Source organism: Aquila chrysaetos, chromosome 26 (assembly GCF_900496995.4).
Source record: "Aquila chrysaetos chrysaetos chromosome 26, bAquChr1.4, whole genome shotgun sequence".
NCBI lineage: Eukaryota > Metazoa > Chordata > Aves > Accipitriformes > Accipitridae > Aquila > Aquila chrysaetos.
This window is the reverse complement of record NC_044029.1, coordinates 12,275,119-12,301,041: the sequence shown is the minus strand read 5'-3', so window position 1 is coordinate 12,301,041 and position 25,923 is coordinate 12,275,119. Positions and strand designations below refer to the sequence as shown.

General features: G+C 37.2%; 1 protein-coding gene across 1 annotated transcript in view; it reads left to right on the top strand.

Annotated features, from left to right (window-relative positions):
- The window catches only part of ZDHHC17 (zinc finger DHHC-type palmitoyltransferase 17), a 77,274-nt gene that overhangs the window by 26,331 nt on the left and 25,020 nt on the right, over window positions 1–25,923 (top strand). Inside the window, exons 3-9 of the mRNA XM_030002780.2 lie at window positions 1,903–2,025; window positions 8,296–8,373; window positions 9,797–9,941; window positions 16,354–16,418; window positions 17,734–17,896; window positions 22,537–22,662; window positions 23,917–24,059. Of these exons, the coding sequence (XP_029858640.1) occupies window positions 1,903–2,025; window positions 8,296–8,373; window positions 9,797–9,941; window positions 16,354–16,418; window positions 17,734–17,896; window positions 22,537–22,662; window positions 23,917–24,059 (843 nt within the window). The remainder of the gene's footprint in view (window positions 1–1,902; window positions 2,026–8,295; window positions 8,374–9,796; window positions 9,942–16,353; window positions 16,419–17,733; window positions 17,897–22,536; window positions 22,663–23,916; window positions 24,060–25,923) is intronic.

Below are 25,923 nucleotides of genomic sequence, written 5' to 3'. Positions count from 1 at the left end.
TTATACCTAATAGCAGGGCTTTAGGTGAATTTCTTACATTATGGCTTCAGTTAGTTGTTTAAATGAAGGCAGCAGGTTTGTCTATGGTAGGAAGGGTTGTCATAACAGCTGACTGGAGTAGAACAGCTTGTCAACGAAAGGGTGTTTTGCTATTCTATATGAATCACTTTCCAGGTTACCTCCAGATGTTGTAATATGCTAGTGTGATATTGTACTGCAGTAAGATTAGAATTTGCTGTCTTGCTTTCAGAAGTCTTTCTTTCCCCCATCTCTTCTACTGTCTCTTCTCACTCCTTGTTCTTGAATGACCTGCCTTTAGTAGTTGTAACCTGTTTCAGTGGCCCTTTCAGCTGGGGCGGTGGAAAGTCAGGAATGGTATGTGTTTCGCCATTTGAGCGAGCACTTGTCAGGCCACACTACTGATCTAGACTGGGACTTGGAGATAGTGTGCCTCAAGATTGGCCAGACTCAGAATCTTATCAGTTTTCCTGGCAGTTTTGTGTGTCTGAGTATGTCTCTCTTGTCTAGCTGGTTGCATATTTTTAAGTCTTCAGAAACCAAACTGCTTTTCTCCCCCGCTGCCTCCAGCTGATTAAAAACAAAGCTTTGTCATCAAGATTGTTCATGACTGCTGCTTTTTTACTCAGTCTGAGGGACCAAATTCTACAGGCTTGTTGCAAATTGGTATGTATTGCATGCAGTAGTCTTTGTTCTGATCTTTTGTGAAGGTTATAGGTATGACAGCAATTTCTAGCATTTTTCATAATTTCTAGCGCAACTTTCCCAGGAAATTGACAACAACATAATGTAAATAGGCTTTTGTGTCTAGTACTTCTTTTTTAATAGTGTCCAACTAATTTATGTGCTTCAAACCTGTGGTAGGCTGGGAGAGCATTCCTGAGGTTTGTTGACTTGAATCATTTGAGGCTTCACTACGGGAGCGCTGTCCAGATTGAGGATCCATTGAAATATATGAAAGAAAAAGTAAGAATGGTAACTACCCCAGAAAAAAGGTCTCTGCATCTCAGTTACGTAAGCTGATCAAGTGGAGCAAAAGCGCCTTCAGTTGTCTAAGGCTGTCTCTTCTGCAGAAAGTAGAACATAGAAGCAGCATAAGGAAAACTTACTTAAGAGTACAACTTTGAGAGACTGTTAAAATTCTGCTCTAGCAGAAGTTGGATGTCACAAGGCATTGATTTTGATTTCAGGGTGTGCCCGCATATCACTCTCCTCTTGAGACTTGAGAAATCCCTATGGGTTGTACAGATATTGAGATGTAATCTTTACTTGCCTTTCTGCATTGCTTTTATTGCCACTAAAAATAGGTGGTAAACCAGTGTAAGCATCAAGACAAACATTACTTAATGGTGGAGTTAGTCCTACATTAGATGCCTGAGTGATGTTTATGCTTCCTGATTTGTTTCAACTTTCAAAATATATGTAGATTTTTTTTTCAAATGAAGATAGCTCACATTTAAGAGTCATCTTTAACGAAAGAATTAATTTCATATTGAAGATACTGTCAAATCAGTTGGCTAAGCTCCTTTGGTTGTCAAGAGATGGAAAGGAAGGAGAACAGAGGTGCGAGAAACAAATGTAGTGGAGTTCCTGGGAAGAGTTTTATTTATACTTGGTATACTACTGATTGATATTTCGCCTTGCTCTGCTGTATGGTTTGCTGTGGAGACAAGTTTTCCGTAAAATCTTGAATTGATTAATATGACTTCTGCCAGTGGAAACTTGTTGCAAGAGATCTGTAATCATACAGAAACAGAAAGTAAAGTTTCTTCTTAATTTCTCTTCTGTTTAAACTTTTGTATTGTGACTGTGAGTCTGGTGTTTGCCAAATGCATTTTTATCTAAGGTAACAGCTTTGAAAAAAATCTTGTTTTCTTTTTCAAGGTATGGAATATACGAACGATGTAGAGAGTTGGTGGAAGCAGGTTATGATGTACGACAACCAGACAAAGAAAACGTAACGCTTCTCCACTGGGCTGCAATCAACAACAGGATAGATCTGGTGAAGTATGTATTACACTTTGTTAAACATAAACTAATCATGTCCTTAAAAATGTTGATTTCTTTTTTTTAAGGTGTTAAATAATCTTAAATCTCTTAAAATCTCAGTTTTTGGTCTTTAAATTTGGGAGAGGGGGAAAAAGTTAGAAGACCTAATTTGCATTTTGGCAGCAATGTTTTGGTGACAGTTAACAGAAATAAAACCCGCTGTATGTCCAGAAGTCAAGCTCAGACTCTCCTCAGATGAGATAAACCTGTGGAACAGCCATTCAGCTGCGCATGCAATTTCTTTATACTATGCTATACTTGTTGAAATACCAAATTTCTTTTTTGAGGGGGGGAAGTTTGATGCTAGATGGTAGTGAATGTTTTTGAATAAGCAAGATTAATATGATGCAAGGGGCAATTCTTACTTCATTCAGCATTTCAAGGAGTTCTAACTTAAATAACTTCTTTGTATTTTAAAAACACAGCTGTTACAAAAGGTAACACTGCAGCACCTCTCCTTGCAAGTAATAAAAAATCTTTAATAGTGGGAGGTGTGGGTTTTTTTGCTTTTCAGTTTATAAAATCTGGAGCATAATATTTGGGACTAGGTTTTAAAACCTATTATAATCTTTCAGCACACGGATAGCTTAAATCCTGAAGGGATAATTCTTAGTACTTGCTGTTCTACAAACACGAGTGTGTATAGAACATGGCTTTTTTTCCTCTACCAGTAACAAAACAATGAATTAAGTACCTGCAATTAAATCTAAATACACAAAATATTATTGAATCAGCAGGTTTCTAGAATATTTGACATAAACTGCACATCTTCAATCAGTCCACTTTTCAAAACTGTTCTTTCTAATGTGTGTACTTACACATAAAAACAAATGCAAAACATCTTTATTTAAGCACGTTCTCCCCATGTATGTCCATCACCAGCACCTTCCTCGGACCAGATTTTGAGTTTCTAGAAGATCTCAGGTTCACATTTCTCATGCTGTATTTAAAGGTCTTTGCGTTCTGATGTAGTTCTCTTAAAAGAAGGTTAAATAGATAAAGATAGGTATATAGATAAAGATTTAGATCTGATGAGAAGGACTTTGGGGTCCTGGTGGACAGGAAGCTGACTGTGAAGCAGCAATGCAGCCTTGTGGCAAAAAAGGTCAATGGTATACTGGGCCTCATTAAGAAAAGTATTGCCAGCATGTTGATGGAGGTGATCCTTCCTCTCTACTCAACTGTTGCAGCTGGACATCTGTGTGAAGTTGTGGGTTCCCCTTTGCAAGAAAGATATGAACTTACTGGGGAGAGTCCAGTACAGCGTCGCAAAGATGACTAAGGCACTGGAACATCTGACATGAGGAGGGGAGAGCTTGGACTTCTTAGCCTACAGAAGAGATGGCTTATCTTGTCAATGTATATAAGATCCTCCTTGAGGATCTTATCAATTCATCTAAGTACCTGAGATACCTGGTAATAGATAATACCTGGAATCTTATCAATGTATGTAAATACCTGATGGGATCGCGTAAAGGAGATAGAGCCAGACTTTTCTCAGTAGTGCAGAGGGCACAAATTAAAACACACATGAAATTCCATCTGAACATCAGGAAACACTTATTTTACTGTGTGGGTGACAGAGCACTGGCACAGGTTGCTCAGAGAGGTTGTGAACTCTCCACCCATGAAGATATTCAAAACCCCACTGGACATGATCCTAGGCAACATGATCTAGATGCTTTGATTGGGGATGATTAGGCTAGATATATCTCCAAAAGTCCCTTCCAAACTAAACAATTCTGTGAAGTAATTCAGTGTTTCTGAAAGAAATTTTTATTATATGCAATAGATAGCACAACAGCTTTTTTGTCTTTGCTGTGGGTAGAAGTTTCTCATGGAAATCATAATTGTGTATTTGGTATCTTCCTTTCATTATAAGATAGGTAACCAATGTGCTTTCTGGCACACTGCAAGAGAGCCTCTTGCAGAAGTGATGCAGGACCCTGGTTTACCTAAATAATGTTTTTTGTGAGAGTACATTTTAGACTCTATTGTTTTCTTCCTTTTCATTCCATTTTCCCTCTGGGTTGTGCTGAGTCTTTATGGCTAGCATCTTACAGCTTGCTGTGAAACAGCTGAAATGCATAAAATTTTTCAGATAGCTGTTTTTCTTTAAGAAAAGTACAGCATCTAAAAGCAGTTGTTATATTTTGAGCTCACTTTTTATCCATCTTGAATGCATAATGAATTATGTGCAATGAATTGTTCATCTTTTGAGCTGTTGGAAGACATTTGTATTTCAGATATTCCATCTCATTTGGTATGTCTTTATAAGGTCTGAAAAGTGAGTGGCATTTAAAAACATCAGTATGTCATGAGGCATTTGAAAACATAGGCCTATATTGTGGATGTTTCTTTATTAACTTATGTATAGTTTCTGTATTAGCTTCTCAGTGCAGTGAATCTACCTCTGTGATACTTGATTATGACTTAATGCTTTAGTTCACTAGCATTTTATATATTCTACAGCTTTTTCTTAAAAAAACCAAAAATAAAACAACAAAACCAAAGCAAACAAAAAAACCACTGCCCCAGAATATTTGTTTGGGACCTTCTGCCATTCACAGAGTAAAACTGGACCAAATTTTAAATTCCCTATGAGTCCTCTTTTGAAGCTAAGTTTATGAAAGAAGTACTTTAACATGTGAGTATTTTGTGGTGTATTTTACCATTTTTTTTCCTCCTCCAAGTGTGTTGCTAACAATTTCCTGCTATAGCAATTATATTGGACACAGAGGTGGTTCAAAATCAAAATGTCAGATTCAGATAGATGGAAGTCTGTGCTTAAATCTCTATCTGAATTTCCAGTTAGTTCTTTATTATATGTTAGGGAGATCTCTCCACCTATATTTGAGTGCTGGAAACTTGTTCTGAGAATTTTAAATCAACATAACTTCAATTGTATCGGCCATATCTCTTTCAAGTTACTTTAGTGTGAGCCCTGACAATTGAATGTTCTTAAATCTAATATGTCTAAGTCTTCCTTTTTCCTCAACAGTATGTCAAAGGTCTTGTCCCTTCTTGATGCATCTCTACCACTGTGACATACTGCATTGCATTTTTTTCCTGCTGTCTACTAGAGTGCATGTGACTACTAATGTGTTTAACTGTATTTAAAATTCATTCCTCCTGATGCAGTTCTTACACTACAAGTTCCTCTGTCTTTAGGGGGTCTTGATTTATTTTACTTTATATCACCCAGCATATTGTGTGCTCTCTCACTCTCTCTTTTGTGAGACACTGGTTTATTCTATTTCCTTAGAATGAGATTGTTCTGTGTTTTTTCTTTCTGTTTGATGGGCATATCTTTCCCCAAGTCTCTGCTGTTCATGCCAGTTCTGTGCAATGGATAATTTCGTTAAATGTGTTAGCTAGTAAGCTTGATATCACAGAGTCTAAGTGTAAGTGGTGTGCTCTCATGATACCAGATCTCAGTGTCATGCTTACTGGGTATTGACTATATAAGGTCTTCCCAATGAAGTAGGTTAGCAGCTCATCTGTGAAGAGTGCAGGCTTATAATTAGACTTCTTTTATTTTTAGTATTTCCTCATCCTGTCTATTGTGAGACTCGAGATTCAGTGTAGATAACAGGGAAACCCATTGATATTTTATAAGGAAAACTACGGAACCATTTATTATTTCTGTAGGATCAGGGATAAGTGTCAGACATCCACAACGTAATTCTTTTTTCATCATGACACTGATCTATTGGTCTCTCCAACTCAATTTTGTAAAAATGCAAAAATTTGCTATATCTCTACAGTTACCTACTGCCAGCATTTCCCCATTCCCTGTGTCGAACTTTCTCCAGACAAGGATTTCTCTTCTACTTTTCCTCCTTCTAGCAACAGTGACTGTGTGCATTTTGATCCCACAAGCACTGAATGCTAACTGGGGCAGTTTTCAAATGCCTGGCAAAGACTTAGTGATCCTAATGTGGAGATGAGTGGAAGTATTTTCTTCCTAAGGCAATCTCTTATCAGATCGGCTTGCTTTGAATGTAAGTAGATTGCTCAGATAGGACTTGCACACCAGGCACCTTCTAGCGTGGAAGCTTAGATGACTCACTGAGAGTAGAATCGCCCAGTTTGTCCTTTTTCCAGGGACGTTCTCAACATGCACAAAATTCCTTCTGCAAGGTCTACCTAGGCAAGGAGATTAAGTTCTCAGTCTGGTTTTGCAGAGAAATCTCACCATTTATGTGTACTGAAACTGAAATGCAGTGATAATTCTCAACTTAGCCTAAGAACATGCTTAAGGAAACATAAAACATTATATTTCAATGCGCCATCTGGCAGGAGATCGCCGCCTTGTCTTTTCTGAGTTGTCAGACTGCAAGTTCTTCCTTCTAAATAAAACGTACTAACCAGTAGGCAGTGCTGCTGCTCAGTAGAGTCTGAATATATTGTGTTTCTGCGGGGACCAGTGTTTGAATGAAGACAATCTGTTTAATGCTCACCTCCCCGTGAGTGGCTGTCACATCAGTGAGATTGATCCAAGCTTTGACTGTGAATTTCTCTGTGCTGTCTTTTATCTAGACAAGATTTCCTTGGGAACTCCTTCCCAAGGGGGACTAAATAGCTTCGCAGTGTCTTTTTCAAATCTGTTCTTTGGTAGCTGATACTTTGCTTCACAATAAAAAAATTGTTGTTGTCGTCCCTTTACCTTATATACACCTTGTCTTTTCACCTACATGGGACCAAGACTTTCACAAAATCTCTTTGGTTTTTCCATTGAGAAATCCCAAAGCTTAACTGTGGCAGAGATGTTGCATTTCTGTTCCTTTGGTCTTGGAGACCAGTGGAGTGGACTGTCCCACATCAATCAGAGCAGATCTTGTTTGTCATACAAACCAGAGTTTGTATGACTTTGGAAAGTCTGCTGAAATACTTCATTGTGTCTGATGGCTCTAAAGCAACTGTATAAAAGGACTTTTCCTTTAGATGTTTTTAGTGTGGACGTGTACAGCTAATGCATTTTTCAGTTTCTGTTCCTAATGGTAATTTTTGGGCTGTTTTTGAAGTTTCACTCTGAATCAATAAGCACTAAAGAAATAGAAGGTAGTTACTTACAGTAATGTTTTTCGAATTGTTCTGTTTGTTGCCCTTCTTCTTGCCATGTCATGAAACACTTAAAGGAAATTGAGGTGCCAGAAACTCGGTGCTGAGGATTTGAAGGACAGTTTGTGTGGGCGGGAGAGCAGCATTCATATATACCTGACAAGTATTTTGAAAGCAAAAAGTCTGCAGGCACAGGTACTCGAAATGTGCAAGCACTTAGGAATCTATAGCTAGATAGTACTTTTCAAAGGTCTGTCAGTAATAACTTTTTTTTCATTGGCTTACACACTAGTGAATGAAGAACTAGAAGCCTTCTGGGAAGGGCTGTTTTTTAAAAACATTAATTTCTTTGTAAGGTGTGCATTTTCTTTCACAAAGGAAAAGTAATATTGCCAGTTCAGTATCCCATATAAAACAGCAAGGAAAACAGTTCACAGAAATGGTACAAATGACTATGAATATGAATTGCTGCAGTTAAATAAGGGTAACTTGTTTTGTTCCTACAGGTAGCTTGTCTTTTTATAACTGTTCTTGAGGGAAAACTGATTTCTAGCCCATCATTTAGAATTTTTTTTTAAATACTCAGATGTGTTTGTGCTTTGATTAGTAACAATTGAGAAGTATGTAAAAATCTTAGTACTTGGCTAAATGCATAACTTAAGCATGAGCTCTTAGAACAGTGACTTCAGCAGGGCCATTCCAGTGATAATACATGTTGCAAGTTGAATTGTATATAATTTTGCCATTTAGCCAAAATTCTCTAAATATGCTGGTCTTCTAGCAGCATATTATTTTACCATTAATTCTGCATTCTTTTTAATGCAGCAACCCCTAAATATTTCAGAAGAATCCATTTGATTAAATACTTCTGAGGTAGCACAGTTTGTACTAATATATATAGCAATTATTCTGTTTTACCTTAGAACCAAACTAGGAAATAGCGGCATGTTTAAAACACAGTAGGAAGCATCCCTACTCTCTCAGCCCACACCAGAAAGGCAAAAAATTGAATGCATATGCATGACCTCTAAAAATGAAGGCAAGGAAAGGTTCTTGTCTTCTGGTCTGTAACTGCCTGTTTTGCATAACATCAAACGTGCTTACTGTGTGTCCTTTATATTTAACCAAGGCAAGCAATAATGTTTACTATTTCTGTTATTCCAGATACTATATATCAAAAGGTGCTATCGTTGATCAGCTTGGAGGAGATTTAAATTCTACTCCACTTCACTGGGCAACAAGGTGGGGAAAAGTCTTCTGGAATTTTCTTTTCCTGTGTTTTTTTTGCTTAACTTCGAATCTGCTACCGACTGATTTATGAAATTGCTGTATTTTATGGCAATACTTTGTACAAGAATTAATTCAGTCATTGGTAACTGGGCACACTGTGAATGTGGTATGTTTGAGCTACAGGAGCTTTCAGCATATAGTTAGTTCAGTTTCTGTCTTACCTCTTTCTGATGTAGAGGAAGATGATTGCTATGATAGGAAAAGGAGTAAAGTAAAATTAGAGTCTATAGTCACCTTGGTTTACTCTTACTTTGAAGATCTTATTTTTGTCAGTCTTCTGAAGTTCAGCAACATTTGTGCAGATGGGGCTTGGGATGATTTTGTGTGACATTGTCCTTGCAGTGTTCTATTACATGTGTGGATTTTTTTAAAGATGCACTTAAAATCAGATTTATGCTGTAGAAGATGGTCCGAGAATGGTGAATGGCTGGGAAAATTGAAGAGGGCCTTTGAGTAGTAGTTGCTCCTTCAGACAACTGTTTAGAAATAGGCATGAATGGAACACTGTCCATATTAATGTTTTAAACTGTAGACTGCAAAAGGAGACTTAGAAAATCAGCTTTTAGAACATTTAATGTATCAAAATAATTTGTTTACTGAAGATGAGGAGTTGCTTGTTAGCCTCCCTTAAAGATTTGTAGCTTGTATATTTCTTTTTGTTACAGATCACACTCTTAAGTTCTGTGTTAATAGCACAAAAGCTTGATTGAATTTCCTGGTGTTGATAGGTGTAATCTGTTGTTCTGTGAAGCATTGTCTGAAGCTGCTTCTGACAGATTGAGAAGGTCTTTTTGCTCATGTCAGAAACTGTGTACTGACAGTTAGGCACCCTGGCTACAAGAAGGATATGCCTATGCTCATTATGCCAAAAAGATGCTTAAGCTTTTAATGTAGAGTGGAGGAAGTGTAGACCTTCAGTTTTCCTTTTTTTCCTATCTATTTTTATTTCACTGCTGTTTTTAATAGTAGAAAGATAAACCATATGCCCCACAAAAAGTGAGAGTATATAGCCAGTCTGACATCTCTTAAAATAGCAGGTTTCATATGTGGATTGGAAGAAGTCACAGTAGACTAAATTTCTAAACTAGTAACTTGGGGTTTTTTTGTTGACTGGCTTTTTGCTTTACGACATGCTTAAGCGAATTGCATGGGATGAGTGCATTGGCTGCACAGAATTTGCTCATATGAATGAGTTTGCTTACTCAGTTGCAGAATCAGGTCATGACAATTGTTGTTTTCAAAGTATGAGTCAAAGTGTGGAAGCTCTGGTAGTGTGATTAACTGCTAAACATATTTGTTGTATTCAAATATTCACATTTTAATATTTTTCTGTATATAGTTATTCAGTTTGTTTTTTGTGTTTTGTTACATTTAGACAGGGTCACTTATCCATGGTTGTACAGCTGATGAAATATGGGGCAGATCCGTCGCTAATTGATGGAGAAGGATGTAGCTGTATTCATTTGGCTGCCCAGTTTGGACATACTTCGATTGTTGCTTACCTGATAGCAAAGGGACAGGTAAATTTTAAGTAATATCATATTTAAATATAATCTACTCAAAATCAGAGTAGGAAAACAATTGAAACCTATACCTATCATTTGGGAAATGCAGAATATTTGCGTGACTAAACATAAAAATAATTCAAATTCTTTTATTGTAGATTACAGTATTGATGTGCCACCTGCTAACTTAATTTTCTCTGACAGTAGTCTGAATACTTTGGCTTTAATTCATGCCTGCCTAGTGTAGTATATGGAAATTCCAGCAGTTATTCTTTTACCATTCTTTATTTCTAATGAATTTAATCTTTAAATGTTAAGAGTGACAATGATAGCAAATATTTAGAATTCTTCACAGAATCATCAGGTTATGCATGGGTAAAGAATCTAATGACAAAAAGCTGTCATAGGTCATCTCTTTTTTACACCTCAGTCCACAACTTTTATTTATTGCTGTTACTAATTGCATACATGTGTAAATAAAAAAACCCAAACCAACCCAAAACCTTCTTGCTAGCCTCTTGCATTACTGCTGGATCTGTAAAGTGTATATATAGCATGTGTATTCATTACAGTTCTCATTGTCTCCCATCCTTCATTCTGTATGATCAAAACATGTTCACCTTTTTGCTACTCACCCTGCATTATAATTTGTAGATTTACTCACCCACAGATATGTGCCTGAAGCACAAATTTGACTTACTTTATAAACCGTATAGACAAGTCAAAGCCCGCTTCTCATTTTACAGTCTTGCTAATGCTGTTTGTGCTTCTGTATGCTGCTTATTCTTTCAAATAGCAAGTGGGGTATGATCCAACGGTCAGGTAGAATATGACTACGAAATCAGTGGGTTTGGTCTGTGTAAAACAAATACTAAATTTGCTGCAGAAAATGGTTTATGCCTGTACATGTAAAAAAATAAACTACTGCTCCATGCAGTATTCTGTTTGTATCTGAGAACTGTTTGGTAAAGCAGTATTTAGTGTATGAAAGAGTAAGCTAGGCACAAGAAGAGGCTGATCATATATAATTGCGATTTTGTAAGAGAGAATGATTGAAGAGAAGTACTTTTTCATCAGGAACAAGTTTTGTATTTTGCTCACAAATTATGTGTAATTGTATGTGGATTTTATGTTACTAGAAAAATCTTGCAGATGTTACACAAGTGTGAACTTGTTTAAAGCATAGCATTAATGAAGTATAAATGGCCTTTAAAATGTTCTACTATGAGCATGAAACCTCCCTGTAAATGTTTGTCTTCATGTTTATATACACAGACTTGTCCTATTTATCTGAGCATGTAATACTTCAGTCCAAAAGAAGCTGTGCGTCTTTACATGTGTACATACATAAATGCACAAAACTTGCTTTAAAATTTAAAATTTATTATCTTGGAAACAGCTCTGCTTATCAATAGCTTTTTAAAAGGATGATTCTTATTAAATCCCCTAAATGTTACCAAGTGTGCTTTTGGCACCCATTCTGTGCTGTAAGTTCAAATTACTTTTAACAGTAATTTTTGGAAGCACTTCAAAAAGTTCAACTTTAAAATTATGTACTGATTTATATGTTTAAAATATAGTATGTTTAAAATACAGTGATATCAATAGCATTGTAATAACAATCCCTAAACTTAGAGTTCTCTAGCCATACTACATACAACTACAGAAGCTGCATGGTTTCCGTAGAAGCTATGGGAAATACATGCGTCTACATTTTATTCTCCTTTAATGAGTACATATGAGGTCATTAATCCCTTTTTTACTTTGTACCTCCTTTGTGATGCCATGATTTTGGTTTGGAAACTTGAACTTTTTTTGCTTATGTGGGCTTACCCTATATACTACTTGCAAATTGTTTTTGCCTATTGTCTTTACACAGATGAGGTACTCTTATATCCAAAGAGTAGGCTTGCCCTTGTTCTGAACCTAATTGTAGTATCTGTGTGGTAAATGACAACTAAATAAATGTCAAAATACAGGTCAGTGTAGGCTGTTGTGCTTTGTTAGTTCTGATCCTGATGCCATTGTGGACCTGCATGATCAGAGGAGACCTAGCTTTCAAAACTGTGTAGAGAACTGACAGGTAGATTAAGAAGTTGCTCCTGATTGCTTCTTGTCCCTTTTTGAGACAGAGCTGGAACCTAACTTCAGTGTTGCTGCTTCACTCTCTTCCTGGGCTGCAGCAGCCAACGGTAAAATTTCTAATTTGAGGCTCGAGTCCAGTCCTCTAGCTACTGGAGTGTAGTGTAGGGGAAGAACTCTTGGCCAGATGCCCTCTGACCTTGGTTGGAAGTGAACCCACTTTCATGCCAGCAAGTGCTACTCGGCCAAGAGGCAGCAGTGGCTGATAGCTGTTGCTTTTTATTTAGTCATGTCTCTTACTGAGTTTTGAGAGATTAATACCTGACTGTATTATAACTTGCTCGTGTTGTTTGTGTCAGTAGGTTGCCTGGGTCAAAATCAAGCCTGGGACAAGCACACGATCTAAATATAATCAGTTAGCAAGTAACAGAATCTGTAGCACAGTTCAAGTTTAGGTAAGATCATTATTATAAAAGAAATGCAAGAAAAAAACCAAACCTGAAAAGAGCGTGAAGGCACTTAATGTTCAAAATTGATACTTGTACTACTTGACTGCTTGACGCTGTGCTTACGCTACTTAAAATGCCAAAGGTATATCAGGGCCTAGCATACACAAACATGTCACCCCGTAGTAAGATATGGATATGGTATATCGGATGGTTGAATAATGTGTTCTCATCCTGTGGCATGTGTGAGAACTTACTTCAGTCACAGGTAATGAGTGACTATAAAGTTGCTAGTAGGGTAAAATCACGTTGTAAGAAATATTCTGGAGCTAAAATTATAGTTTAACTATTTCATACTCATAGTTTAACTATCACTTTCATAGTTTAACTATCACTTATTCATCAAGTATGTATTTTTTTTTTTTTTTTTTATTCTCAACAGTTGCAATTTTATGTGTCAACTAATGTCCCAAGCTATATAGGGCCTTCTTCTGGGCTATGGTCTAGGAGTAGTTGGCATCTAGGTTGAGAGATGCCACTGTGGTACCAGCAGCCTTGGTTGCTTTGGTGCTGCAGTCCGTGAGCAGTGCTCCTAAGCACTGTTACCACTGGTGCTGTGGATCATATTCTCTACCGGGCTCAGGTCAGTGTAAGACACTGAACCAAGTCTTTATTTCCTAGACTCAACCTGCAGCACATTACTTACAGAATTGTAAGTCTGGTCGTGTTTCTTCCTCATGATTGTCAAAACTGATTCTGCATTTGATGGACTAGAGTATTTCAGAGTAGAGTTTTTGTTGTTTGAAAGAACAAGGTAGGTTCAGTTCTGTGTGTTACCTTGCTTGATGAGCTGCCTGTCAATCCGCACTTGCTTCATTCCACAAGAATCCTACAAGATTTCTGCTTCCAGTGGATAACTAGCACATGTCCTAAATTAGGAAACGTTTTCAGCCTTACATCTCCCTTCCTGATAAATCTTTTTTACTATATGCTTTTAAATATGTCATCTCTTTAGAAGCCCGTTTCCCTTTCCTTGGGCAGCAGTCCATGTGAAAGAGATCTTTTCCTTATGGAGAACAGAATTCTGAACAAGGGTGTGATGAGTCTTTCTATGAAGGTCTGTGTTTTGTGAAACAACCAGTAGTGGTTCTAAAGAGGATCAAATTCCTGGTCCCTTTCTGTGCAATTTAATGCACTTCTAAGTGGAATCTCTTGATTCTTTTTGTGCTTTTGAAAAGGCCGTATTGTATCACAGTACTGGTTTGGCCATTGCTTGTTAAATGTCCTGGTAAACCTAAATGCTGTACTGATCTTTAGCTGCTATTCAGAATCCTACCTTGTCAGCTATATTGCTTTCAGAAAGTACTGTTAAGTAGCAGAATAGTTGCTACAGCTCCTTTACATGCAGGAAGCTCTTTCTCCCTTATATTTTTGCCTTTCCAAAAGCTTTTTGTGGAATCTTATATTAGTGTCCTAGGATTAAGTCTGGTTATCTTTGCATACGCAAAGTTGTTCTCTTTTGGAACCAGAGTTGTTCTATTTCAGAAACAAGTGAAAAATTTGCCTGTTGTAGTCCACAGAGTTCGCACTCGAATACATACAGAGGGTAGCAGTATGTACAATTTTTGATCCTTGTGTTCACTTATTGTTGAAATCTTTGGTTCTTGCAGTACTCTTACTGTGTCCTAACAGCATGGTATGCGCCTTCATGAGCATTATCAGATTGACCTGTCACTGAATGTTAAACAAGAAATTAATGCTAAAATGCCTGGTGGTACACACCAGAACAGAAGGACAGTCTCCTAATACATGCCTGTTGCTGAAAGTTTACTTTTTTTGCCTCAGCCCTTTGGTAAAAAGCAGCAACAGAGATACTCCTTTGTGAAATGTCCCACTCATCGTGTGGTTGTGGTAATGATCTGGCAAAATAACAAAGAATTTTTGATGAGAGGTTTGTTAGAGCATGTGTCTGCTATCCACAACTATGTCATCTTTGTTGGGTCTGTATAACAGTATGTAAGTCAATCTTAGGTGCTTTGCCTCTTGTTAAAGTTCCTTTGAAAAGGGATCTGCCTCAGCCCACAATGTAGCTTAATATGAGTAATAGCAGTAGCCTGACTAGGTAATTTATGTGCAGGGAATAGTCTGGAGCTCATGGCTGCTTTTTTTTTTTTTTTCCTTTTTCTTTTAGCTGAGTGTCACCTAGTGTGCAAAGTGTACTTTTGATTTGTCAGGTGGAATCACTGAAGGAATCGTTTTACTTACGTCTGGGCAATCAGGTCCCTGCTGTCACGAAGAATTGCTTTTCTATGTGAAATCTAAAGATGAAAGAGTGATTGTTCATGTTACAGTAATTTGTACAATCTTCAAAATATGTTGTTCACACAGTGGGACCTGTGAATCAAAGTCGTGCTTCTTAAGGATGGATGAACTTGAGGTTAGGCTGCAGTTCTAATTTCCTTCACGACCTCAACGACGGGAGGTTAAAAGGAGAGTCAATGGTTGCGAAGTCCTAGTAGGCTCAAAAGGATCTAATCTACACAAGTACTGTGGGCAAACAGGCTTGGATCCCAGTCTCAATGCATGTAACTCTTTTCTGAACAAACAATACAATAAAGTTCTCTTTCCTCTCCATCAACTGTTTTTTTAAATTTTGGCTTTTTTTTTTTTTTTTTTTTTTTAATTAAACAACAGAGTAAAACCTCAGAAATGTAAAGTTATCTGCAGGCTAGAGATGCTTTAAAAGCAATTATTTGGAAGAACTAAATTGGATTTTCTGGAAAATTTTTGCCTGGGTCAGGCTAGCACCACTGTGAGTGGATCCCAGGCTGCTGGGCATTTGGCAGACTACTGAAGCAGAGAAGAAAGTTCTGGGAGTGATAAAGCAACATCAGCCACTTTTGGGGTTTCTGTTAGTAGTTTCTGTAGCAAAAAGACTATTGAAACACTTTCAACCTAATTTTCCTAGTGAGGACTGAGTGGAGTAGCATAGGTGATACTGACATAGCTCTATTGCCTCCTAAGGAAAACTGTTGTCTTCCATTAAGTTAGCTTAGAGTAATTTTGTTAGTAGTGGTCTGTGGAACTTACCCAAATGTGCTTGAGAATCTAATCTGCCTCGATGTATTTAGGGAATTACCAAATTCCGTGTTAGTGAGGCAGGGATCTATAACATGAAAAAATTCTGTAGGTATTAGATTCTTTCTGATGGATCTAGGAGAATTGTCTGGATGGTGCTGTTTTGTCATTCTGTGGCTATGTTCTGTTAAATGTAATTTTTTTATTATTATTTTTAGCCATCATTTTAGTCACCACTTGATTATAAATCAGTTTTGTTTCTGGGTAGGTTTTTTTTATTAATGGCTTTTGTTTAAACTTAAAAATTTTTTGGCATCCATTAACTTGCTATCCAGATATGTAAATACCTTTGGAACTGAGTGAACTAAGGCAAATTGCTTTGCAAGTGGAAGAATAGATGCAGCTGGCATTCAGTAGGATGTAGGATTCAGGCTATGTTATTTATGCTAATTTATCAAGTATTTTATTAAATATCGGTGCATTATTTTAGTTTTCTCCTGCTTTTTAGTGCAATAGTACACCATCTATATGTTTCTTTTATGTTGAAGATTAATAGTAAGATAGAAGTGACTAGTCTTATACAGCATGACTGTTCCCTAGTTTCCAAAATAGATTGGAATGGTTATATTTTTGCAATGGTGGTGTTAATGTCTGTTTCCATTTTTTAAATACTACTTTATTATGTACTGAAAGCTTGCCAGCTTTTTTCCAATTCAGTTGGTTAGTCTTAAAATACTGCTTCTCATTGCAAACCTTGTGTCTACTAGATCTTGAGCATGATTACTTATGTCACCAACTTTTTTTTTCTTTTCCTGTTTTAGGATGTAGATATGATGGATCAAAATGGAATGACACCTTTAATGTGGGCAGCTTACAGAACGCATAGGTAATATCTCACTGCAGTTTTGACTTTCTGTTGATGTTAACTAAGCAGCATATAGTAGTGACTGGTTTTGATGTTTTGAAAGTTTTTTCTCATTTAACTTGTCAGTGTTCTTTCCACAATTGCCACTTTATCTTTCTTCGTTGTGCGTTAACCCCAGTAAGCAGCTCGGCCCCATGCAGCCACTTGCTCACTTCTGCCCAGCGGGATGGGGAGGAGGAGAATCAGGAGGGTAAAAGTGAGAAAACTCGTGGGTTGAGATAAAGACAGTTTAATAGATAAAGCAAAAGCCATGCACCGAAGCAAAGGCAAGTAAGGAATTCATTCACTGCTTCCCATTGGCAGGCAGGTGTTCAGCCATTTCCAGGACAGCAGGGCTCTGTCACCTGTAACGGTTACTTGGGAAGGCAGATGCCACAACTCCAAATGTCCTCCCTTCCTCCTCCTTTCCCCCAGGTTTTATTGTCTAGCATGCCATTATCTGGTGCAGAATTTCCTTTTGGTCAGTTGGGGTCAGTTGCAGGACAGCGTGAGAAATGGAAAAGGCCTTGATGCTGTGTAAGCACTGCTCAGCAATAGCTAGAACATGGGTGTGTTATCAACACCATTTTGGTCACAAATCCAAAACACAGCACCATAGGAGCTAATATGAAGAAGATTAACTTGATCCCAGCCAAAACCAGTACAATAACCTCTTCAAGAGAGAGGAGGATATGCAGAAGTACTCACTAATATGAACTTTTAGTTTACAAAGTAAATCTTCCTATGGGGATGACTGGGAAAAGTTGGTGTAAAATAACACTTCTCCAAAGAGCAAATTTGTCTGAATTAGATTCCTGCTCGGAAGAGCCTATCTCCATTGGTTGTTGAGAGGAACATAGACTAGCTTTAACAAATACCTACCATTATGAGCATTATCGTCCTATTTTATTTTCATCTTTTGGAATGTAAAGTGGAAATATAACATTTTTTGAACTTTGATTATTATCTGCCAAGTATATAATCATGTGCATGCTTTTACAAATCTGTTAATACTGTTAGGTTTTGGTAAACGTGAAAATAGAATTGTATAATAAATGTTTCATGGCATCCCAGAACAAGCTGTCTTACTGAGCTCCTTTAAAAGTCAATGGAATTGTGGTTGCTGTTTGGGGCGAAAGGAAGTTGAGCCATTCATAATCATGGGCAAAAAATGTCACTTTGCTACTACATAGTGTCGCTGATCAATGGTCTTTGTAGAAATTGAACTCATTAACAATTAAGTTGGGATGTATTTGAGTTCATCTTCTGTATATCTAACAAGAATTTTCTTTTCTAGTGTGGATCCAACCCGATTACTACTTACATTTAATGTTTCTGTCAATCTTGGAGACAAATATCACAAAAACACAGCATTGCATTGGGCTGTGCTAGCAGGAAATACTACAGTTATTAGCCTTCTGTTAGAAGCTGGAGCTAATGTTGATGCTCAAAATATAAAGGTAAACACTTGGTCTGTTTTTATTGTAAGTGGTTTGAGGCAGAAATAACATAGCCTATGATAAATCTCAAGAATAGATTATTATTGTGGGTATGGTGGGATCATGAAGATGAAACAAAAGCCATGCCACTAATGTTTAATTTGGGAATCAGTTTTTCTTAACAGTGATGCATAACTACTAAATTTGCACCTTCAAAAGCACTCATGTAAATAATTTACCAATGGTTATGTGCAAATATATGGGAGTGGGGTGTGCAATTAGACTGCCTGCGTGAAGACCTGTGCATTTGGATGCAAAATTAGAAATCTGACTGGATGTCTTCTAGTTAAGTTCTGGGGTGACTGTCTGTTTGTTGGAGTGAGAAGTGAGACATTTCTGTCCTCTTCCAGAGAGATGATAAATGCTCTAGTATATCTCCCAGTGGCAGTAAGGAAGTTGAAGGCCTAAAAATACCAGTAGGAATAAAATAAGAAAATGGGCTCTTTTTTGCATCAGAACTTTAAGTTGCCTGATTACTCTCCCAGAACCTCTTAACAATGAAGCTAGGTTCAGCAGTAACAGAGCCCCTCCCTAGCATATGTTAGGCCAGGCAAGCAGCTATTAGAATTTATGCCATAGACTTGGAGTCTGTAAGAGCTTCTCCAGGAGTGGAAGGTGCACCTAGTGAATGTGGTTTTGTCCATTGCCTCCAGACTATTCTATATATCAAATTAGATGCACTTTACCGCCCAAGCTGTTTCTTCTGTGGTGTCAGAGAAGAATTCACTTTTAGAAAAAGAATTCTCTGCTCAAGTTCTCTGCAAATATTTGTATTTTCCACTTAATGAGTGTTACAGATGGAGTGGTTATACTGGAAAATACAGCTGTAAATCTACATTTTATAAATATTTAATATTTAATTAAATTTATTTGACCTTTCACCATTTTTCCTACTGATTAAGATGGCCAGGACCTATTTTGCTTGGCCACAAGTGATAGATATATGCTAAAAAAATACATATATACACTTCCATTTTCTTGAACAGCATGGAACAGCCTTTTTAAGGGTGCGGTCGAATTTTGCTAGTAGCTTTCTCAGTCCTACATCCACAACAGAATATCAGAAATACTGATGATCATGAATGAAAACTCATTAGAAAACTCACATGGCTTTTCACGTGTCTAAAACAAATCAACTAGCCTCTTGCATGTACTGGTGTGAATATTTAATAATTATTCCTGGTCTGTAAGGTCAGTCGTGTGGATGAATTATGCTTCTAGTATTGCTTCTTGTAAACGGTTGAAAAGCTTTTTTCTATGCCACCTAGTGTTAAAAATTAAAGTATTTTTGTGGAAAAAAAATCAGTGTGTTATACCCTGCTTCCCTTGGCAGACTGATTAGTGTGACTAGAGTTTTAAAGTCATCACCTTACCTATATTTCTGAACTCTTATGAAATCCATAATAAAAATTCATATGTTTGGCCAAATGAAGAAGTATCTGCTAGCCTGAAGCAGTTCATGGTCTCTCCTTCTTTATTGACAGACAGCAGCAGTCAGTAGAAAAATAGGTTTTTGAACCTGCTGGATCATATCATCTTTCCAGTCATGCCAGAAGACGTGTGCTTGGTTTCATTAACCACTGCCTGCCTTCTGCGGTGGAGTCTACGTTTCTTACATGCCATCCCAAGTTTCTAGGATCTTCAGAGGATCAAAATCATTCTAGCAGTGGCAATTTTGCCATCCTGCCAGTGGCTTTATAACAGATGCTGATTTGGGTGATAGTAAACATACAGGAAACATAAGAATTTGGTTGATTTTTTTTATAGGTATATAGAAACTCAGTTTTGTGCTTCTCCTTTGACTGTTCAGCAAAAAAGTTTTCTTTGAGCCAAAACCTGGTGGTTAAGTGTCTGGCTCACGTTTCTTCAGAAATAACAGGAATCGTGAAAGGCTCCTTTCTTGATGCAGTCACTTCCAGATTTCTGCAGCACTATCTAGCGAGGTTCCTTTTCTCAGATAGCCCATGGAATTGACCAAGAATGGTGGTAAGACAGCTCAGGTTAAAGAAATACATTGGCTGAAAGCCATTCATCTTTTTCAAATTATGAAGTGGCTGAAATATTAGGTGCGAGCTTTGACCTTGCTGTTACCAGCTCTAGGCAGTCTGTGTTAGAAATGCGCGTGCTGCTGGCTGCCTAGGTTTGGAACAAATTGGAACCAGTCATCTCAGTAAGGTGCTCTTTTTACTTTGCATGACAGTTTGTGAAGTATATGAACAATAGCACTCTTATTCTAGAATAAAGCTTGATACAAGCAGTGGGGTTTGTCCTGGTTTGTGTTATTTATCCTCTTTATATTATGCTGTACAAGAAAATAATATTTTTCTTTTGGTAGTAAGATACTTTCTTTTTCCTTATTGAGAACTGGATTACAGTTGGAGTTGGAAGCTGCTTTTTAGTAGTCAAAATAGAGTGGTTTTTTTGTTTGTTTGGGTTTTTGTTGTTAAGGAAATTATCTTGCTATACCAGTGGACAGATTGGGCAGATGAGGACAGGATTTCACAGAGAGTCAGCTTATCACTGGGGGGTTGGGGGGGAAACCTTTAAATTTTATTTAAATATAAGGAGAAGCTCCTTTTTTTCTAGAGTGATAGAGACCTAAAAAAGCTTTAATGGTTTAAGGAAGATTTTTTTTTTTTTTTTTAAATCTGTTAACAAATCATTGAATGAACTTTAGATGTAGTTTCTTGATTATGCAGTGTATCTGTAGGCTTGTCTGTGGAAGTCTACATGTAAAGTTCCCTATGGTAATTACTCTTCAGATTATTCTTTCTGTCTAAACACTTTAAATATATACTACTGAAGCCTTATTGCTTGCTGGCAAACTAAGTGTGTTACTAGATTAAGTTCCCTGATTTTTTTTTTTTCTTTCTAAGCAAGTCAGCCATCCATCACCCCTGTGAATACAAGGAAAATATTAAAATGGCCAGATGATGAGAAGCATAGTCAAAGACTTCTTTAAAGCTCCCTCAATCTTTTTATCTAGGCAGTTCCTAGGTGTCTCATGGCCCTCTAGTGGAAGGGATGCTCAGCTGGACCCCAAGACAACTTCAGGATTTACTTGGGAGATCAACTCCCAGAGGGAATTGCTTGTCCACAGGTAATCTTTACAGTCTGGATATATAAGGTGATATTAAAACAGCATCATCTCTGGAGTTTTCCAGATATTAGCAATTCAAGGTGCTATTAAATTTGTGATGAAGCAGGCACCGTAGTTTGATTTCAGGCATTTCTGTTGAGGATGGAGTTAACTTAATCTGTTTCTTAAACATCTGGCTAAACAATTTTGAATCCAAGTTAACTCAAAAGGTTATTCTTTTTTTTAACTGATTTTGCTAGTTAAACTTCTCGCACAGGAGCGCAAGATCCTGTTAAGCAGCAAAAAGCTTCACTTCATAATCTGTAGTCTGTGCTATTTAGTCTCCTTTAAGAGGTTTGGAGCAAGATTTCAAAGGCAAAAATGACAGTTAAGTACTCAGTTCCCATTGTCTTTCTATGGGATATAGGTAGCTAACTGTACTCTTTAATCTTTGAAATCTCTTCTGTCTGTAGTAATTATTGCCCTTTCTGGGTAATTTCAGTTTCTGGTACCTGTCTCACTTTTTTTTTAGGAGGGGGCCGAGCGATGGAGGATTCAGCCATTTTTCAAGCCTCCATGAATGGTTTGTTTAGGAGGGGAGTTAACTCCAGTAGAAGAGAGGAGGAGTCAAATGCAAAACTGAAGCTGGAGGTACCTGCAATTGGTTGTCTCTTGCCTCCTCTATAATTTTAGACCCAGTCAATAACTTTCACTTAGCTCTCTTCCTAAATGTTTAGAAAGCAATAAAATCAAATCAGTTTGGCAGGCACCTTTGGTCCCTGTATCCCTCTCTCTTTTGCTTTGTCTGTCAGTCCTCTCTGAAAGTAGGGAAAGAGAAAGCACGGACCGTTGCTGGCTTAGCAGCCAAAGTACGTGAAGCACAAGCTAAGCATAAAAGCTCAGAGTTTTGGAATAAGTTGGACATGAGCAATCAGTTTATTCTTTCCTGTTTTCTTCCTAGGACTTCCGTAACTGAGATGAATATAAGAACATTAAGCTTGTGGAAAAAGTTCCTTATAGAAACGTTCCATGATATTAGTAACTTCGCTCTGCCAAAAAGGCAAAGGATTATCTGAGAAGTCAGGCGTTAGACTGGGAGAGTTTCCATGATCCAGTGGGTCACAAGTTCTTATTCTTTGCTTGATTTCTGCTGCCTGTCAATAGCTGAGGGGGAAGCACAGTCTTTCATTTACAGACTAGTAGACTGTGTAGAACAGTGAAACGTAGATGTGTTATGCCAAAGGCAACAATTATTGCTATGTCAGGACATACATATTGTCAGGATCACACATTTAATATTCTACTACTTGTCCACGCATGTATAGTTATGAGAGAGTGAAAAAGACCAAAAGGAATGAATGATGTTTGGTGTCAAGTAAGCTGCAGAGCAAAAAGTATGCAAGAACATAGCTTAATCTGATTTAAAATGTATTATTTTTACCTGCCAATATTCTGTTTCAAAAGTGCTCTGAATGCATTTTATTTTTAAATTGGGTGTTTCCCACTTTTATACTCTTGGCAGGGAGAATCACCACTTGATCTAGCAAAACAGAGGAAAAACGTTTGGATGATCAATCACCTACAGGAAGCAAGACAGGCAAAGGGATATGACAGTCCATCCTTTCTGAGAAAACTAAAAGCTGATAAGGTAAGAAGTAGTATAACACGTAAATCAATATTACTGCTGCTGTTGGTTTGGGGGCCTGTGTGTTTGTTTAAGGTAAGCAGTTCACTACTGTGGTTTCCCCACATTTCAGTTTTGGGAAACACCTTTTTGTTATGACAAAAGTGATTGCAAAAGAAAAAAAAAAAAATCTTTGTTCAAGGCAGGAGGAAAGAAAACCCTAAGTCTCCACACAGTTACCTTTAGCTTTTGTTCTAACTAAATGTTAGGAAAGTACCAAGTGGTCTGGTATTGTTGGGGATAGCCAAGACTTTCACAAAGCTGACTCTCAAGTGTCTCAGGAAAGAAGCATTTTAGATATCCTGAACTCTGATCTCCTCTCTAATTATGCAGTGTTTTGAGTTGAATGAAAGCAGCAGTCAATCTTGGCAGTATGATGTAATATATGAATCTCTAATGTGGAGGCCTTTTTCTTCTCAGGTTATTATTTAACACTGTAGATAGGAGGAGACAAGAAATGAGGGTATAAAGAGTAACGTGTTGCTCTAGCATGAAGACCTGTCTACCTGCCTATAGTTTGAGAACTTGCATACAGTTAATATTTTCTCACCATGCAGAGTGTTGTGCTGGATATTAAGTATTGCTATCACTGATTTCTTATAACTTCATGATTTAAAGATACATTGCATCTTGATGATTAAAGCACTGTGCTTTAACCTCGTGGTAATATAAAAATGCAGTGATTATTGACTTTAAGTGATTTGTGCATTGTGTTATGTGTACATGTGCATTGTGACTGTGCTTTGAATAACTGGAAAGGGTTCAGTGCCTTAATCAGGAATTGTACCCTCATAGTATAAGACAAAAAAGGTTCTGTCTTCATAGACACTTCAGTATGACTTTGTTCCGTAACTTCAGTCTTTAAAGTTCACTGAGATTGCCATGTGGTGTGTAGCAGTTTATACACTTTGACAGATTCTTAAAAAAGAGGTACTGTTGCCTTTATTCTGGATTATCAGTAAAGTCTCTAAAAGGCAGTTCTTTTAAAATAAATAAAATTATTGATTTGTTATAAAATTTTAGGAGGATTCTTTCCTGTCCATACATTGGAGATATGTAAAAACAGGAAACCACAAAAATTTATGAAGATTCCTCCCCCTATGCCAAGCTTCCTGAAAATTTATTTAAGTTTTTGTGACTGTCCTATTTATTGTAGAATATTATTATACAACCTGTTCCTAAAAATAGAACCACTTACTGATATTTGTTTCTATATAGGAATTCCGTCAGAAGGTGATGCTGGGAACTCCTTTCCTAGTAATTTGGCTGGTTGGGTTTATAGCAGACCTAGACATTGATTCTTGGCTCATTAAAGGGCTGATGTATGGTGGCGTTTGGGCTATGGTGCAGTTTCTTTCAAAGTAAGTGTTTTACTAGGATGCTGTCTGTTTAGTGCGTGCACAAGTGTTTTGCTGGCATCTTTATTGGATAAGTAATCTTAACTTTATATTTTTTGCGTGGGTTTTTGGACATGCAACATTTATTTTTTGTTGGAATTTTTTTTTTATTACTATTTCTGGGAAAGATCTTGTGGAACTTTAGCTCTTGTAATGCTCTGTTGTCTTGCAAATAGCCATGGAATTGCCTTGGGTGAATACCACTGAGGTAATAGAAGCTAAGAGCAGAACAGAAGTTCAGTCATTCTCCAGAGGAGGGTGCTGAATGTCTGTCTACAGTAATCAGCATGAATTTTGAAGAAAACAGTCAAGGAAAAAGTTACTAGAAAGAAATAGAAAAAATGCATGTATGAGTTTGCTTTTAAAACCAAATTTTTTTAGAATTTAAATACCCAAAGGCATCTGAAGAGATTTTTAGAGATAAATGAAGTTAGAGTCAGGTTTTATAGCTTCTGTTGTTGTGGAAATGGGTGACTTAAAGAAAAAGGCTGCTTTCTAATAATGTTTTTCATTTGTTACCTGATCATAAAGAATTTTGGTTGTGTTTGTGATTGCTTTAATTATCTGTAAATGCATGTGCATATACACACACAGGCATGCTCCAACAGATTTTCAAAATCTGTAGACTACTTCATCTATGCTTTGCTTTTCATTGTCATGTGTGGCGTGTATAGAAGGACTTACTATTTCATACTTACGAGCTTTCTGCTTTTCTGGTATTGAATGTCATGCTTATTAGAAACAGTTGCTGCTTCTTCCTTTCCTTTTAAAGAGGAAAAGAAAATATATCTGTTCTGTAAACCAAGTTCATAGAATCTTAGTGAACTTAGTATACCAGGAAGGGGGTGAGGGGGCATCAAGCTGTTATCTCTCCAGGATCTTCAAGATGATCTGTTTAGTCTCTTTGTCATCTCTGCGGCTGTGCAATTTGCTGACCTCCTCCTACAAATAATTTATTTGGCAATGCAGATCCTCAACCATGCCTCCTGCATGAAGCAAGGACAAGATTTCTTCAAGTTTCTCAAGATCTATGTTTTGTCAAGTTTTATATTTTTACCTACCTGACACGTATTCAGGATTAACATTCTTACTTTCTCTTATCCTTTGCTTAATGATTAGTATAAATACTTTGAAGTGTTTTTCACAAAGCCCAGGTTTGAATGAAACTTTTGCTATTATTCTAGTAGGATTTCCTTTCCCTGTTGAATTTTTAGCTAATCTGCCTAGCTGTATTTTCCTCCCTACTCCTTTCACACACAAAAAAAATGCGCAAAAATCGCTGAAAGACTACTGCTGAGTAACTACTGTGTGTCCAAATGTATATTCACTTATTAGTCACCATCTTAGCTCATTTTCCTTATAGGATTTTCTCAAAAGGCCTAAGAAACTTCCATTAGAGAAAAGACAGTTACTGCAAGGGAGTAAAGGAGTGAAATGGAAACTACTCGGTGCACACGTGTTTGTCTGTGGCAGACCTGAGGGCACCACCAGGACAAAAAGCAAAATGCATCAATGTAAGGAAGTTTAGGCAGATGATGGAAGAAGTTTTATTTCAAGGAGTTTAGCAGTTCAGTGTGACCTTTGATATGTTTAGCAATTTTTTTCGTGAATATGGAGTAACCTAGACACTCACCTAGTTTGTCTCCACTATGTTCAACTGTATTCAGAACAGTCTTTGAAATGCAAGAGTATAAGAAGGTGAAAATAACTCTGATGGCTTAATTTTTTTTTTTTTTTTTTTTTTTTAATTAAAGTAGCAGCATTCTATCTTAGAACTTGGCAAATCTAGTGATGTTGGAAGTAAATTAATCTGGGTTTTCTTCCGGCT